Source organism: Phaethon aethereus (assembly GCF_964289735.1).
Source record: "Phaethon aethereus genome assembly, chromosome: 2".
Lineage (NCBI taxonomy): Eukaryota > Metazoa > Chordata > Aves > Phaethontiformes > Phaethontidae > Phaethon > Phaethon aethereus.
The window spans coordinates 123168926-123186829 of NC_138582.1; the positions used below are offsets into that span (position 1 = coordinate 123168926).

At 46.1% G+C, this 17904-nt stretch overlaps 1 protein-coding gene across 1 annotated transcript in view; it reads right to left on the reverse strand.

Moving 5' to 3' along the window:
• Positions 1-1300: 1300 nt before the first annotated feature.
• Positions 1301-17904, reverse strand: part of TMEM108 (transmembrane protein 108) — a gene marked incomplete at its 5' end in the record, with an annotated part of 88523 nt that continues 71919 nt past the window's right edge. Inside the window, 2 exons of the mRNA XM_082014915.1 lie at positions 1301-1471; positions 2922-3076. Coding sequence (XP_081871041.1) covers positions 1349-1471; positions 2922-3076 — 278 coding nt within the window. The 3' untranslated portion in view covers positions 1301-1348. The remainder of the gene's footprint in view (positions 1472-2921; positions 3077-17904) is intronic.

Below are 17904 nucleotides of genomic sequence, written 5' to 3' on the forward strand. Positions count from 1 at the left end.
ACACTGCTTTTTCGTTCCTAAAGGAGGAAGGAAAGTCTGAGAGAGGAGAAGGGGGTGTGAGGAAACTTGATTCAATGGCACTAGCAGTCTAAGCAGACAAGAGAAATAAAACAGTGAGGAAGTGGAAATGTGTAAAGCCACAGCTTCAGTTGGTGAGAGTCCGTAGTCACTAGATTTCAGCATTTCTGATAAATTTAAAGGAGGTTGCTGTTCCTTTGAAGGGACGCCTTCTTTTGAGGCTGTTTGTTCTGCAGGAAATAATTAAGGACTCATTGGGCTGGAGCAGAGCAGCTTTGAATCCAGCGTATCGTGTGGTTAGGACATTTGGTGAAACACTGGCATAGGTTGCCCAGAGAGGTGGTAGATGCCCCATCCCTGGATACATTCAAGGTCGGGTTGGGTGGGGCTCTGAGCAACCTCATCTAGTTGAAGATGTCCCTGCTTATTGCAGGGGGGTTGGACTAGATTAAGGTCCCTTCCAACCCAAACTATTCTATTATTCTATGATTTACACAGGAAAAAAAGGTCATTCTGGTCCTTGCTCCTGTGAAACACTTTTGGAGCTCAAACTGGAACTTGGATCTCCTGTTTAAGTCTGAAGAAGGTAACACATAACAAAGTCATGGGGCAACATTACTACCCAGAGGGGTTTGCCCATGTCTTATGTGGCCCTGGATCCCATGCGTGCATCAGGGTTTTTTATCATCCCACTGTAGCCTAGCTTCCCTGCTCTCCCCCTGCAGACCCCAGTTGGGTTCAACTGGAAGGGAGACTCTGGAGGACTCATCCCAGTAGGTGCTCAGGCACTGCTGGAGTCACACAAAGGTTAGGAGACTGGCACGTGAGCTGTACAGAACACTTCTGGCAACCGGGATGGTCCTGTCTGGTTTGTATTCTAGCTTGGCAGTCTAAAGGACAGGGGTGACTGAAGTAATTTTACCGTAGAAGGGATGGTCATCAAGCAGGAATGCTCACGGCAAAGCTGAGAGATGTCACGTAAGATGCAGGATGCTGTACCCAATACATGCTGTCTGCACCAAAACCAACCTTACCCAATATTCTTCCAGCCCCAGTATATTCAGCAGCATATTGTAAATGACAGTGAAGAAAACAGTCCATCTGAAAGGTGTTTTGCTTAGAAATACCTTTATTTTATAAAGCCACAGTTTGTTCTGTAAAGTTTTACCACACTTATAAAAAAGGGGTTGACAGTTCTGAGGGAGAAAAGAAAAGCTGAAAACATTTCTTGTAATCCAGGGTTACACAAAGGTTATATTTATAATATATATATTTATTTATAATTTGGAGACGGTAGAGATGAAACTGCAATACACGGGCAGCTGTGGGGTCATATTTCAGAGACTTGCTCATGTCCTACAAATAGCGTTTCTTGACAGAAGGGGTTCACGAGGACCATCCCGCTGTCACGGTAGTCGCCGTTGGCGGGGGAGCGTGGCTCAGAGAGGTGGTCCTAGGAGAGAGAGAGAGAGAAGCAGGGTGAGCAATTCACACCCCTCACTCTCTGTGAGCATGCAGGGCACTCTGCTGCCTTGTGCAAATGCAGGTAAGAAATGGGCTCTTACTTTTATCACTTCTCCCAATCCCCAGAAAGTGCCTGAATTTTGGAGGCCCCAGCTCCTGGAGAGCTAAGTTTGGTGAGACTGCTTTACCTTTCTTCAGGCAGTAGGAGCCAAGAGTGAAGAGCTCCTCTGATAGTCAGGCTGATTCTTTCTCAATCTAGGGACCCAGAATTCAGATGCACCAAACTCCAGGTCCCTTAGCAGAACATGAACTTTCACATTCTTCCTTTTTTTCACTTTCATGATGCATTACAACAGTTTCCTATCTATAAGCTGGGCTTGACTCCTCCAAGATGCATTTTCAGCTTATTTTTAAGGTCAGAAAACCACATACATGGTTCCAAATTACCTGAGCATGCCCCAGTTAGTCATGTTCTGATCAGGTTTTAATGACTCAGATGACAGCTTTTGGAGACCGTACTGTATGTGAATAGGCCTAACATTCCATTCTTGGTAAGTTTAGAGCAGGTCCTGCCTTAGCTTAAGTAACATGATTGCCAGCAAAGCGGGGTTAATGAAGAGACTGTGAGTGCGTGTCTAGTTACATCTCAGAGGTTCCTTTCTAAATACTTTTTATTTAATGAGATGAGCTAGTCAGCTAGTTGATCTGAAATCACTTTAGCATAAGCCCAAACTCTCCACTGTTTCTAGGTTTTAAATAACTTTGAACTAAGCTAAATTCTTCTTCTCTATCTCTGAGGCCAGAGGATACATTTCTTTTAGTAGGATCATCTGCCCATATATGAATAATCCCACTGAACCAGTCAGATCTGTTAAGTAAAGGCTGGTATGTATATAGCACTACTACACACTTTCATATATTGATGTTTTGATTGCTTATATACTGGGAACACTCACCCCCTGAACTGGTATTTGAGAAGCAATAGGCAGCTCCTGAGACATAAATACACAAAATTTCTTTGCATTATTAACTTGTACTACCTCTCTTATATGATGCTGTGTGGGACACTCACAGAAGGAGTGACTGTCAGTAACAAGCCAGCCCAAAGAGCTCTCCTAAGCAGTCATGGTATGGCTAGACATTGGCCATAGGCTCAGAAGCATGAGAAACCTGGGAACTTATTCACCTAGAGGTGATTAACTCCCATGAACACACAGCAATACAGAATATATCTGCAATAGCTGGCAATAGGATGGCAATCCGGTTTTGGTGACATATTTACCCCATCTTACACACGTGTGGGGGTGAGTCCTTCTCGAAAAGCTGTTTCCCTGAATATGTATAGGGATTTCAAGGCTTTATTAATATGACTTCCTCTGCCCTTCTGCTCACATGGCTTCAGTTACAGTTTTCAGACAGTAGTTCTGCAAGTGAGATACCTCTGAAGTCTCCAGGGACTGGATCTCTCTCGGTAACTCTACAGCATGCCTGTTGAAGTAGTCCATGGTAATAGCATTATTCCAATAGCTCAGATTGTTTTCTGGGTTAGATGTCTTCTTCTTCCTCCTCATACAGCAGACTGTCAGCAGAACTGCTGTCAATAGAAACATGTCAAAAAATTGGTTATTTCCTTTCAATAAGGACTCATCAGTACCATGGATTTGTTTTTTACAGTACTTAAGGAGAGGGCTGGCGACCTTCATTCATACCATTCACCCTTAGTCAGATCTAGCTCTCTCCTAACAAAACCCATGCAATTAAATCAGAAACTGGGCCAAGCAGATGACGCCTTGGGCTTGGCAGGCTAAGCGGTTTTTACTTTCTTTTTGATGTGAGTTTATAATCTTCAAGATGTGGCTGCCTGGCTAATGAAAAGCTTTGGTGTTGTAACTGATGGCATTTTAATACCTAAGCAGGGATTTATAGACGCTGTAGGACAGAGGGTACTCCCCAGGGACTGTGAAGGATGCCTTTGCGCAGATCTTTTCTGCTTCTAGCATGTTCAGACGCTGCAGCGATGAGCACATTAGCAAATGGGCAGTGAGAGACACCTGTCCTAGGCTTAAATAGCAAATTCATAAACGCATGTAGTTGTACGTCTTCAATACTGAAAGCTGCCCTGAAGTGCCACTGATCCCTGCCCCTGTCACCTCACATTGATAACCTGGATTTTGGGTACTTTGTGACCATGCTCCAAAACATCAGTGACCAGCAAGGGGAACAGATGGGCTCCTGAACGGGATGAGACAGTGATGAGGCAGCGTGGAGATCCCCTCCGGCACCTGTCTGACATAGTTTATGCTTCCAGGGTAGCATTAACCCCAGAGCTGGGGTTTTCCTGCCTGTCTCCACCAGCTGTATCAGGATGTGGGATCTACTGCTAAGTGTAATCCGCTCCCCACACTTGCCTGGGTATCGATGGTGTCTGAGCCTGGCTTTTGTTCTTATCTGCTGCACACACTTAAACTTCTTCAATTTGAAAAATTTAGCTTAAAGTAGAGCAGTTAGGCAAGGCGACGTGACCAGCAAAGTGAAACTTGTTGATGCAATTGTCTGTCTGGTCTCAAGGCCACAGGCACCCGCAGAGATGCCAGGACAATGCTCCCCCAGCGGGCAGGCTGAACACAAAGCTGGTGGAGTGTTATTTTCTGGAATTGCTTTCGTTTTAGTCATCTCTGTTGCAATTCAGATGGGTAATCTTGGCAATTTTACGAAAGCCAGGCAAACCCACTGTAACACACTTACTGCTCCCACTGGTCCTTGCACAGGCAGAAGTTGAGGCGCGTGCCAGGGTTTAATGCATAAGCTCTGTGTGCTTATCTTATACCTGTGGAATTAATTGACTAGTTGTGCTTGTAATCTACCTGATTTATACAGACAGACAGGTAGCTGGATGTGTACTTACTTTGATTTGTACCTGTGAAATGGGGAACACCCTGCCATAAATTCACTCCATTATTTCTAAAACCCTCACGATAGAAAAGAATGGAGAAAATATTCATGAAGCAGAAAAATATATTATTTTCTCAGCTACAGATGAAATTATTTATTAGAATTATAGCCCAAAGGAAAGAAAAGACTGCAGAGAGGTCAAAGCTGCTTTGTATGTTTTGACAAACATTGCAGCTACCCATATGCCATGGGTCTAATTTCTTATCCCATCTACGTACATAAAATGGCAATACGAAAGTGCAAGGCTAGAGCTCTATTTAAAACAACAGACTGAGCTACTAAAAAAATCCTCTTAATGGGTTTGACTTCCGGCAGTTTATGTCTCATTCATAGCGAAAGGTGAGCTTATGCTATAAATCTTTAGAAACTAATGGAAAAATCTCCCGTGCTGTTCCTGCACGTTTCAAAAAAGCAGCTCATCATCAAACTTACTATTATCTTCAACTCATATTGCTTCAGTCTTTCTATCACCAATAACGTCATTTGCTGATGGCCCGGCAGCACGACTCCAGCTGCTGTGCCTGGAGGCAGGCACCCCACGGGGGCCACCAGAACTGCTCTCCCTGCCCATCCTCCCGAAGGGCTGCATCTTTGCTCCCTGCTTTGCTGCTACCCTCTCCATGTCCCAGCCTGACCTGCAGGCTCATTAAGATTAGAAGGTGAAGCAGGACCTACATTTAGTCCACCCAGTATGTGGGTAATGGAGTATATGGAGCTTTTCGGTACTCCAGCAACAAGTGCTCCCTAAGGCACAGAGCGTTTCTGAAGGTGCCTGAGGGTACGAGAGCCCCAGTAAAGCTGGCCCTATTGCTGTGCAAATATTTTGAAAGCCTGAGGTTTTACAGCTTATGAAATGTTGTGGCTGCTGAGAGAGAAGTATCGGATTTGGGTTTTAGGGGCTGGAAAGCAAGTGACATTGAGTCAAGAGACATCTCTGCTTCTTCCAGCAGGAAATGGCTTTGCCATGTGCAGATATGGTTGCTGTACAGCAATAATGCTGTCTCCCTTAATTATGCTCTTGGCCTCCGACCTTAGTGCACACACGAGCAAACGGATGGAAGATGGTGGGAAATGGGTTCCTGAGCTTCCGCTAATATAACATATTTTAGCAGAAGGCTGTCTACCTAAGCTGCCCCAATTCAAAGCAGAGGAGACCCGATTTAACAGGGAGAGAGAGGACAGCAGGGCTGGAATGGGGCTATTCCCCTCTTCATCTCATATTAACTGCCCTTTTGAGGCACATTTTAGTGCAATTAAGGTAGCTACCATAGGACTGCTCACTTCCAGAACAATACCAGGAACAGGGTACAGCTTTACCAATATTCTTAGATCTCTGTTTGTTCTCATCATTAGAATTATGTGTGTTACAGAAAAACCTCTTTCCAGACAGACAGTTGCGATGGCCAGCGAGGACGTATTAAGTGGATGAAATACATAGAGGGCAGAGATGGTTTGGAAGGGAGAAATGGCAGTAACGACAACAACAGAGTGGAAGAGAGAATCAGTAGCTGCTATACCCCACTTATCTTTCCTGATATATTATGTGATGCCCTTGTAAGGACGAGAAAGTGCTGTTATTTGGTGCTGTCATGTATCACATCTGTTTCAGAGATGGCCAACCCTTTGGGCAGAAAAAGGGCTAACTCTTCTCTGGTTTGCAAACACCCACCTGGATGCTTTCTGAGAGTCAGAAAAGCTGAACTGACTTTTCCCTTTGCCTGCTGCATCTTAGTTAATAGCGAATGCCACAAGAAGGACACTTCAGCGTTGTCCCTGTGTCAGCCTGAAGCTCCCTGTACACAGTTTACAATACTTGTTAGGAAATATCAGGGGTGTCTGCAATTTTGTGGACCCTGGAGGTTCCGGGAGCTCAGAAGCGTTTCTCACCCGTATCCTTTAACCTGCTGCTAGTCTGGAGGGAGAAAAGTCAGCCCACACATTCAGGGGCTAAGAGCTGCTGACAAGCTCTGGCTCTGACGCTGGCCTCTTTCTGGCCCCAAGGCAAATTACGTCTGCATTATCTGTCCCCCCCACCCATGAAACAGGACATAATACATCTGACAAATGGGAGAAATGAGATTCTCACAGATTTACAGGTTTCTAGGCTGGTGGGAACACGTCCATCATCTACTCGCACCTGCACACCACCTGCACACCAGGAGACTTTCACCTGTTAACTTAACCATAAGCTGTATTTAAGATACAGCACATCTCACAGGAGAATACCCAGCTTCATTTAGGGTCATGGAGGGACCGGATATCTATCCCATTCCCACAAATGGGATGTGTCAATACTTAATTTCCATTGTGGGGACATCTTTATATTCCCCTTGTTGTCTAAATGTCTCCAGCTTTATCTGCCACTTCCTCAATCTCCTTTTGCCTTTTTTATTAAAAGCTTCCACTATGCTATCAGAAATGTCCCCCATATATGTGGGCTTCATCCTCTTCTTGGAATACATGATGACACAAGTGGAGTTATGTTGCATTTCTCAGCAATTATATCATTCACATGGCTCTTTTCTATCTTCCAATATTTTTTTAAAAACATAAACCTCCAGGTTTAGAAACCATATTCAATACAAGCCTCATAAATGCAGTATAATGAGATCATACTAACTCCCTACAGTTCCTGATAGTCTTCTGTCTTTTCTTTCAATTCATTTAAACATTTTACCAATCTTATATAGCTGCATACCCCTTCCTCCACTCTCCAGCTCCCATGTAAAACATGATGTTAACAGACCTGAACGTTGCAAGCACTTATAAGTCAGGAGATACTCACACTGAAGGATATTAATTTACTTCTCCCTATGCCTGCAGATCATAATATAAACTAAGTTTCTACAGAACCCATGCCTCAATGATTAAAATAATGTTTTTTCTGTATTTCTTTTAATTTCCTTCATTTACTGTGGCCATCTATAGCAGTACAGCCTTAGCTGTAGCACAGGTATCATGATGTGTTTGGTTATTGACCACAGCTGCTTACATCTGGAGACAGGAGGCTCTTCTCCAGCTCAGTTTGAGCTCACACCTGGGTATTAGACTCAGGGCTTGGGATCTCTCTCGCTTCAGACTGCGGAGAAAACGTTCGTAGGTTTTCTGATAGCAAAAGTGGGTGAGAGAATTTTTGAACGCGTCCCAGTGCATGAAATGTGAGCTGAGTGGGGTTAGGTCCACGGCAATTCTTCATATATTCTTTGAGTTCTGCTGACGCCTGTGTTCGGAGGCTCAGCCTCTCGCTTTTTCCCGTGTCAGCAGAACTGACTGAATGAATTGACTTCTCTGCATCTGATTTGCAAGTTTCTGTTCTACCATGTTTTCTTGTGACATTCTGTAATTACAGAGACGTAAGTACTGGCAGCCCAAGGACTGGGACGGTGGCTTTTAAAATGAGCTCCTATTGTGTCGTTCTGCACTGCAGAGACAGGTGCCCGCACACGTACAAATGCATGTGCACAAAAATGTTCAAGGCTGCCTGAAGGACACCGCAAAAACAACTCAAACTATCACATGCAGGAAATACTGGTATCGGTATTACATATGACTTTGCTTTTCTGGAAACGCAATGATACAGAATCCTTTATTTCTGCTGCCCTCAAATGGCGTTAGCAACATCACCCCTGTTATTTCTACCACGAAACTCAGTACCAAAAGGTGAAATGATTTCCCCAGGTTCACCCAGCAGAGATGGCTCGTGCATTCCTATTCAAAGCATTATTTTTCTGGCTAGTATTTTAGGGGATTTCTGTGGGACTCAGAAACCTATGCATCCTTAAAGAAATCTGTACCGTAAGGAGGGGGAGGCTAAATCCCATCTCTTATTTCAGCAAGTGAGCTTCCGAGGCCCAGGTCATCAGGCCAGTGCTACAGCCACTGAGCCATGCCACCAGCATGGCTGGTGGGACCTGCCAGTCCTCAGTGGGGCTCAGATGCCAGGGCACAGCGGTGCTGAACAAACGCTCTGCTGCTTCCTGCTCTGAGATGCAAATCCCCACGGCGGGAATGGGCCAGCGAGGAGCCCGGCGGGGTCTTTCCTCCACGAGGAGAAGTGTAGCATCCCAGGCACTTTTTCCAGCGGGGACGAGGATCCAAGGGCTCCTGTGGTCACTCTGGCAGGTCACTGCCCCTGCTATGGAAGTTAAAATGCCCACAGGTTTTCATTTAACAGCTACCTGTCAATAAAAGGTGTGACAGCGAGTAGCACGTGGGGCCTGACTGCACCACGCATCAGAGAGGGACAGACCTGTCCCTGCAGCATCGTGGTGCATTTTCCCTTCCAAGGATGTCGGGCAGCACAAGCTGTGCCCAGAAGCCCCCTGAGAAGGCAGGCTTTTCCAGCCTCCCCCCCACGCCTCGCACGACGGCGGGATCATGGGGCAAGGCACGAGGGCTCCCGGCAGAGGAGATGCACTGGCCACTGCGCAGCTCTGCAAGGGCTCCAGCGACAGCCCGGAGGTCAGCGAGCTGGCTCAGGCGCACCCTCCATTAGCAGGAGGAGGGAGCCGAGCTAATTAGATTCCTGCAGTTCTGCAGCCATGCACAGGCTCCGGTTGCCTCTTCTCACCTCCTTCCACTTCTTTCCAGGGCGTGTTGCTAACTTCCCTGCATCGGGGCTGCAGGGCAGCAGTGGTATTTGATGATTTGATGAACAGGGCCTTGTCTATCAATCAGTAGAAACAGAGGATCAAATAAATTCTTTCAAGCATTATCTTTGGGGCCAATATTCACAAAGAAAGCTGATCTGGTTAGAAAGCGTGTCCCCAGTGCAGGGCCTTGTCCTTTCTCACAGGTGCCTCAGCAGCAGCTCAGGGCTTGCTGTTCCCCTCGGGGAGTCTGGCCAGCAGCCTTGAAGGTGCCAGCCTGAGCAGAGAGCCTCCAACCCGCAGCCCCGGGGCAGCAATAACCTCCTGTGATAGGAGACCTCAGTGACTTGCTCCGTGGCTTGTCCCTTTCCTAAGCAAGCTCAGATATTTAAGAGCACGGGTGTGAGTCCCGATCCAAGATACCTCCACCTTTCAGCATCCCAAGGCAGGATCAGGATGGTGTTTTCTCAGTCCGTGCCCCCAACAGCTGCGAGAGCCTCTCACTGAAAGCGTTTTCAGCCCTTGAAGACGAAGTGGGATCCAAATGGCTGTACTCTTCATCCGCCTCTTAGCATCAGCCCCCTCTAGACCAGAAGTGATGAGCAAATGCCAGCGCGGGGCCTTCTGTCCTCAGCTGCAGGCGCCTGTGCCCAGGAGGTGGCGACAGTCCCCTTCGCACATCGCACACCCCGTACCGCACGCTGTGCACCGCGCGCTGTACACCGCACACCGCGCACCCCGTACCACACGCCCTGCTCCCCGTATCGCACACGGCACACCGCACACCCCGTACCGCACACCGCACACCATACATCCCTGCCTGAAGACAGACGGATGCCTGAAATAAAGTGCCCCGCCGGTGTGCAGCACAAGAGGGGAACCACGACCAATGCATGTGGAGCTGGGCAAAAGTGGTTTAGCTTGTCATAACTTATTTTTCTTCTCCTATGGGAATAACCTATGCCTGTACAACAGCACTTGTCATGGCGTAGTTTAAACAGTGTAACTTTTGGATGAAAGCAATTCCCTGAGCACTTCAGCCAGATCCAAAAAAATCCCATTTCAATGCCTACCATTCACTTCAACTCTGAACTATACCTAAGGATCCCCAGATTTTAAAAGGAGAGTCCCACTGAAGACCATCCTCAGAAATATGGCCCTGAAAGCAGGACTTACTTAAATATCAGAATCACTTAAACACTCAGTTGTATTAAAGCTGGTATAGATAATTTTCAAAATAACATTTTCCTTTTTAAAAAATGTAGCTTACAGATATAAGAAACAGAATAGGCCCAGTCATATGAACACGTACTGTTATGGCACATATGATAAGAACAAAAGTTTGAATGAATATTTAAAGAATAGTTGGTCAGAAGTCCTGCCAACAGATTCTTCACATTATTATTGTTATTAATAACTATCATTAGTTATCAGCTCATGTGACACACTGCAGGCAGAGACATGTACCAGTTTACACACTGGTTATGCTTCCTATGCTTGTGTTGTACGGTGTTATATTTTGTGTTTTGTATTTGGACGCTTTCTAACCAGATCAGCTTTCTTTGTGAATATTGGCCCCAAAGATAATGCTTGAAAGAATTTATTTGATCCTCTATTTCTAGTGATTGATAGACAAGGCCCTGTTCATCAAATCATCAAATACCACTGCTGCTCATCCTGTGCTTGCTATATCGCAGTTTCTCCTCTCCAACTTTGCAGAAGTACGTACGGACATTTCTGCTTTGGTTTCTTTTTATTTTCATTGTCCGTATTTTAGGTTTAAGCTTTGTTCTCACTCATGGTTTCAACCACGTTGGCAATAGCAGAACCGATGGTCCAGGTCTAACAGATATGCTGAGCCAATCCAATAATTTGCAGCTGCTGACAGGATCAGTGCGGCTCCCTCTCTGGGGGTGTACTCCTGCAGCCTCATCTGCTCCGGGTCTTGTGCTCGTCTGACCCGGTGGGGAGCTGATTCAGCTCACTCAGTGGACAGAAGGTACTAAAGAGCAAAGGGAATATCTTTTGGCCACTTCAGCAATCTGAAAGGGTCTGAGGGAGGTGTCAGGTCAGGCCCAGGCAGACGGAGCAGGGCAGGCTGAGGTGGCTGCGCCTCGGAGAGGGCAGGAGAGAGCAGTGCTGTCCTTTTTGGCAGGAGTAAGCTGTGTGTGAGACTGGCTCGGTCAGCTCATCTAGCCTTGTCCTCAGTACAGCTCGTAGCTGTAAATAACAGAATTAATACTCAATATTGTTGGCTGCTACCCTTTCATGCTTCCTGAAGCAACAAGGGCTGGGAAATGTTTATTTTTGTTCCACTCCAGACAGATCAGCATAATCAGACCTTGCAACAGAGAAACCCCAGAGAATATGTTGTCCCACCTTGTTTATATAATCCAGCTAAGCAGGGGACACCCCAGCATGCACTCACAAGCTTTCTCATAATTTCTCATGTGTTTTTTTTCTAACTGAGTCAAACGACCAGACCCTAAGCCAACTCTGGGAACCCAGCCTGTCCTGGTCCCGCAGGTGGCTGACTCCTGGGGTCTGAAGGCCAGGATGTCAAACTCTTCCTGCTCCCTTGGCAGCTGCAAAGTTGGAATTAAACTGGAGGAAACCAGCAATTTGGTTACTAGACTTTAAAATCTGATAGTTCACAAACTGCCTGCAATGGAATATTTTATTGTGCTGGAAAACTGGTGTTTCCTAAGGTAATAGTCATTACAACTGTCATTAATCTTTTGGGTTAGCAGTGGGCTTTTTAAACCCAATTCCAGAGCAGAATATAGTGGTTCCTAGATTAAAGACTTGTACAATTTTTGGTCACCCGCCTTGAAATAAAGCTGCTCCGCCTTCTAGACTTGTTCAGCCTTGTGTTACACCCTCAAATTGTGAGCCCAAAAAGACTAATAAGATTTCTAATAGCAATGGAAGAAGTAGTATGAAGTATATGAGTGTAAACATGGTAGCCCTGAATTTTGGAGTTAAGCACTTTGGTTGGTGAATGCCTCAGATTTTGGTCTAGTGATTGCTTCTCATCTATCTCAAGCTCTCCACCTGGTCCTTGAATCATGGGCTGAAATCTGAATTTTGAGGAAAGAGAAAGCAAAATAAAGTGGCAATTAACTTACAGCATGAGGATATAGGTACGCTGATGGCCAGAATGATCCAGGCAATGTCCATCTTGCTGAGACAGATGGTTGCTCTGTGCTGGGGTTTGTCGCCCTCAGTGACATGGGAGATATTTCCTTGTACCCCAGGTTTCCAGGTCCCGGCAGGAACCAGTCTGTTTAGGAAGTTCCCAGTGGCAGTGGAGCCAGCTGTGGAAATGGAGCTGGACAACCTCGTGGCGGGCGCTGCGGAGAGAGCACTGCCCAGCAAGGTTGCGTTAGTCACCACGCCGTGCTGTGTTGGAGTGGGTCCCTTGGGGTCTCCTGCTGCCGAGGAGGAGACACTGACATCAAATCTGGTCTGGACCGAGTGACGCACTGCTGCTGTTGCAGATCCAGGGCCAGCAAACAGAGGGACATTTGTACTGAGATTCAAGGTTACCCAAGAGCTGTTTTTGCTCAGCATATCCCACACGCCATAGTGGGTGGGTTTAAAAGGCACCGACACTGCTTCGGGATCAGTTGATGGTCCAGCAGTTGTGGTGGCAAAATCTGCCTCCTGCGCCACTAGCTCGGCCCCATCCCCTCGCTCTGCTTCCCTAAGGCTTCCCGAAGCGTTGCGGTGGGGAGAAGGGTCTGAGTGTGTAGTTCTTGCCAGCCCCGTGCCATTGGGATTGCTGGACGCTGCGGTCTGGGACTGAAACGGGTGGTCTGTGAAAGGGGTCCTCAGGGTAGGGAAGGGAGAATGCAGGGTCGTCTTTAGGTAAGGCTCTGAGGACTCCGTGAAGTTGCCTTTGAAAACCTGGAATTTTTTCCCCTTGGGGCGAGTCTGTCCCGAGTACAAAGCACTCTGGTTGTATAAATGATACGTTTCCTTTTCGCCGACGCGAGGGCCGCTCGCTTGCTTTTGCCCGGTGGAAGGGGCTTTCTCTGCCAGGCTGACAGGATGGTGAATGGCACGAGTGGACGTGGGAAGGGGCTCTGCCGCGTGGCTGTCTTTGTGGCGAGGTGTTGTTCCCATGGCTGTGATAGTGGTAGTGTCCATTGGGAAGCCCTGAGAGGAGGAGACACTGGGAGACAGTACCTGAACAGAAAACACCAGCTCTTCTGTCAGTGCCAAGATCAGTAGAACACCTGGAGGAAAAAACACAGAGAGAGGGTGAGACACCAGGGAGGGACCAGCGCACAGGGAACTGCACGGCTTGCACATCTGGCAGGAAGGAATACCTTCCATGTTCTGCAGAAGGACAGAAGAGTTAACATCCAACTTCGTTGGCTTCTCCGGGAAGGTAGGAAGAGAAAGGAAAATCCACAAGGGGCTGCAGTGGCCCCACAGCCGTGGGAGTGGCGAAGTGGGAACGGGAAGGTTGCAGGGAATCTCTGCAGTAAAGGGAGAGAGGAGCTTGCAGTATGGACTCAGGAGAGTGCTTTAAAGTGTCATAGGCAGGTGATTTCCCTGTAGAAGCTACAAAGCATCCTACTCTTTAGGGGTAGAAACACAAGATGTTTTCATTTTTGTTTTGGCCAGGAGACCTCCAGATGAATGTCTGCATCATTACAGGGAACCTTAGTCGCTCATTCTTTTGACTGCAAAATCCTAAATTTGGCTGCCTCCAGTCTTGGATGCCATTAAGCAATTTGTTTTTTGAGAGAGCAGCTGCTTAGCCCTTGCCAAAAATTAGGTCAAGAAGGGACATGTGATGAGAGTTCTTCCTGGGTTATATACGCTGTCCTTTATTTAGCAACTTTGGAAAATCTAGTCACTTATTTTAGAATATGAGATGTGGAAAATCTCCAAATGTTAGAAATGAATAAGAAAACATAGCTAGCACAGTCATTTTAAAAAGCCACATGATTATTAGGGGCATGACACAATCGTAACACAACTGCCCTTTGTACCCATATGCAAACGTTCGGTTGCAACCTGTTCTGCGCTCACAAGTGCTGTGGGGTTGGATTGTGTGAAATTTGCCTCCTGCCACCCTCTGTAGTGCACATCATTTCATGAGGTGCCAGGTACACACTGCTGGGAGCACCAATGTTTCCATTTATTCTTACTCCAGATAATGGACATGGGCAGCTGCAGTAGCATAAGCCTCCCCGGGATGCAGGGCTAATACACTGTGAGTTAGCGTGACCTGCAGGGACCACATCAATCACACGTCACCATTTCCATATGTTGAAGCTGTCGAGTGTAATGTGGATCTCTGCCCACTAGGAAGCACACGGAATAAATCCATTTTGCACAGTCCACCGAGCATCATCAGATGGCACCTTCAGCACTGTGCTAGCGTGAATTTCAACCAGTGGTGTCAAGGTGAAAAATGTTGTCACAGTCTTAACAAATCAGGGAGATGACTTCGTCAAAGCTGCAGGACTCCAAACTGGGTAATGATCACCTTCCAGCCAAGACTGTGGAGTGCCTTCCTGCCCCCTTCTCCACCCCTCCCAGGCTTGCCAGCTTTCTCCGTGAAGGTTGTTATGCCATTTAGTTCCACCCTACTTGGGAATATCTGTTATAAGCACCAGCAGAAAAGGAAAACAGGGACTTGAGAAAATGAAAGAACATCTCTCATGAGGTGTCCACTGGGCCCTAGGGCTCTTTTGCACGTTGGGCAGATGCAAATGGCATGAAATGCGTTTATTCTGAATCCTGTGCATCATTCACACCCATTCGCAAGCAGTGCAAATACACGTAGCAAAAACTCACCAAAGCAGCAGTACCTGTTCCTCTTACCCAGCTAAAGGCTCTACTTCAATCACTAACCATCATTTCTGAACCAGAACAGCACAGAACGCTGCAGCCAACAAAATTGACTTCATCTTGCCCTCAGCAGCCTCCTGTAACTTCACAGAGTATCCAGAAGATTAAAACACTGACTGGATAATGTGAGAGACAATTACAAGCACTGCGCTTTCCACTGCCTGATGCTAAAATTTGGTCTTTTTTTTTTGTTTTTTGGGTTTTTTTAAATTTCTGAAATAAATATCTCTGTCAAATAAATCACCACCTGGGATACTGGTTCCCAGTTCCTAGCCAGCTACAGACAATATGCTCTTAGCAGAACACCTAGTCAAAGAAAAAACATATTCTGTACACTGAGATGCAACCAGGAGAGCAGATCGTGCTATACTTGTGGAGCATCGCTCTTGGAAATGAAAGGAAGGAGTTATCTTCACATTTTTGGCAGCACTTATTCTGAGGTCAAGGTCAAAGCAAATACTCTAGTGTCCATATGGCTAATATTTCATGCCAAGACAAGTTGCTGCCACAGAATAAATTCAAAGAGGAAAGGATGACAATTTATTTTGGATTTGGTGTGTGGAGATAATGTTTCAGGAAGCGTTAGGCCTGCTGTTCCGAGCACACAAGATGAAGTGCGTTGGCAGATCTTGTGAGAGACTAGATTATAATGATTGTAATGTCTGCTAAAATTTTTGGATGTTCTTTGTGTAACTACTTTCCTTCACACCTCACATGCAGAAAAACATCTCTATTGGGTTAATGTTTTCCTCCAGGATATTCCTTAAGGAATAAGGAAGTTGTCGGCTTTTCTGCATATTGTGCCCTGGGGTTAGAAACCCTGATCTTTGGCTAAAAACCTACCTAATATCCATCTCCTTTCTTGAAATACTGATAAATCAGAAGCTTGCTGCTGTAAAGATTTATAACCTCTCTGGGGCAGTCCATTGGTAGCAGGTGACCACACATCAGGCACGGGAAGCTAGATGCATTTAGCTAGTACTTTTAGGTGGCTTGTAAAGTATGAGTAATTATTCAAAGGAAATACTACACCAGAAGTAATTTATCTGACCATAAACAATAACCCCCGTGACATTTGGCTGTCTCAGGCTGTGGAAGTCAGGTTTTGCTGATCTGCTAGACTCCCTTTAACAGCCTCTGCAGAGCCACTGTGGCCCTGTAAGCTACAGCTTCTTAGGACTATTTTTACTGGTTGAATGGACCACAGTAACTCCTTCAGTGACAACCAGAGCTCTTCTGTGCCTCTAACTACTGAAAAAATACTCAGCTTAGTAGATAATTGTAAAAATAGCCAGTGCAGTATATTTAGGAAGAATCAGCTGATAATAAGGACTTCACAGTGGGCTTTGCTGGCCCTTTTAAGTGGAATTAATTTGCTTTATAATTGATCAACAGCCAACTGGAAAGCAAAAGCAAAGCTGGAATCAGTATGTTCTGATGCTCTGCGTCATCACCTACGCATGCTCTGGCTGGATTTGCAGTGACCTGATTGCCCAGAGCTCCTGCTTACTTTTCTATCACTTGAGGATATGCAATGTCTTACAAAGTGGGGCTCTCATTGATGTCCCTGATATTAGAACTGTCTCTGCTTGGCAACTTTGTCCTAGGAAAACAATATTCTGAATTCCTCTACTAAGACGCAGGAGGCATTCGTCACAGAAATGGACTTAACCAACTCCTTCAAATTTCTTCCCTTCCCAACCTCTGTCTCTACTTCGCAAATGCACCTGCACTGAGAAAAGGGCCATGGTGGGTACGAAGCCAATCGTCCCTGGTGCCTCAGCTTACCCTCAATCATACTACCACTGAAAGGAAACCATCTGGTTGCTACCAAGTTGTAAAGGCCAAAGTTTTGGTATCCCAGGTGGGATAGCAGGTACATAGCAGGTGCTCCTCATCTGTTCAAAGCACAGTCCTGCAGCTCTTTGCCAAAATCCTTCAGTTTTGGCTGGCTAAGACTGTTAGGACTGATCTTACTTGGAGCATGAGCCCTTTGAGGGCTGGCATAGTCCTTACTGTCTGCTGGCATAATGGTAATACAGACTGATGTAAGCACATTAGAGCAAATAATAAATTATATTTTCAAAGGTCAGTTCACAGCATTAAGTTTTTTCATAAGGGGTCATTTCTAAGGTATAGAAACTCACGCTCAGAAGGGGCCAAACTGGTTTGGCTTTTAAATGCTGTGTGTCAAATTCCCACTTTTGGAGTCTAATTTTATGACTACATTAAAACCATTCAACCCTAATGAAAAGGCCAATTGACCTGACATCTCTGTGGTGTGAACTGTGTCCTGCTGTGGTCTTGCATAGTGCAACAAGAAGGGAGTATTAAGTACAAAATGAATTAACTCAAGGATGAAGCACAACAGTGACAGAAGAGTGTCCACAGAGCATGCCGATGTGCATGTAGCCATAAAAACTCCTTCCTGACAACATGGTGCAATGGTTCAAATCTCAACAGGATCTCCCTGCAGTACTTTTTCCCATCATACACACAGATGAAGAGTCCAGAAATGGTGTGTGCAATTGTGTACATGAAGAAAATGAAGGAGTTCCTTTACAGCAATGTTTTAAAAGACTGCTGTTGATGTCCTCAGTGAGTCTCAGAAAAGCAGAGGGTTAGGAATATTTTGCTTTCCCGGACTATGAAATCTGCAGGGTCCTACCATTTGAGAATTTCCTCACGACCCCTTTATTTGCATGCAGGAGGCAGAACTGCCTCCCACCAAACCAGAAAAACAAAGCGATTTGGGCCCCAGCAGCTGATGTTCTTTGACTGTTTTATCTCAGGACCTTGGGACCCCTCACTAGGTGCCAGTGTACTGGCACAGGACAACATTAAAAGGCTTCATTGAGGAGTCAGTACCACCTGGTGCTGCACGGGACACTTCATGGGCACTTCGAGAACAGCCTTTCCGCATGACGTGGCAGAGCAGGCACGTGGCTGTCGAGTCAGCTCACGCGTTCAGCCTCCCCGGGGCACCCCCTTTAAACAACACAAACTTATG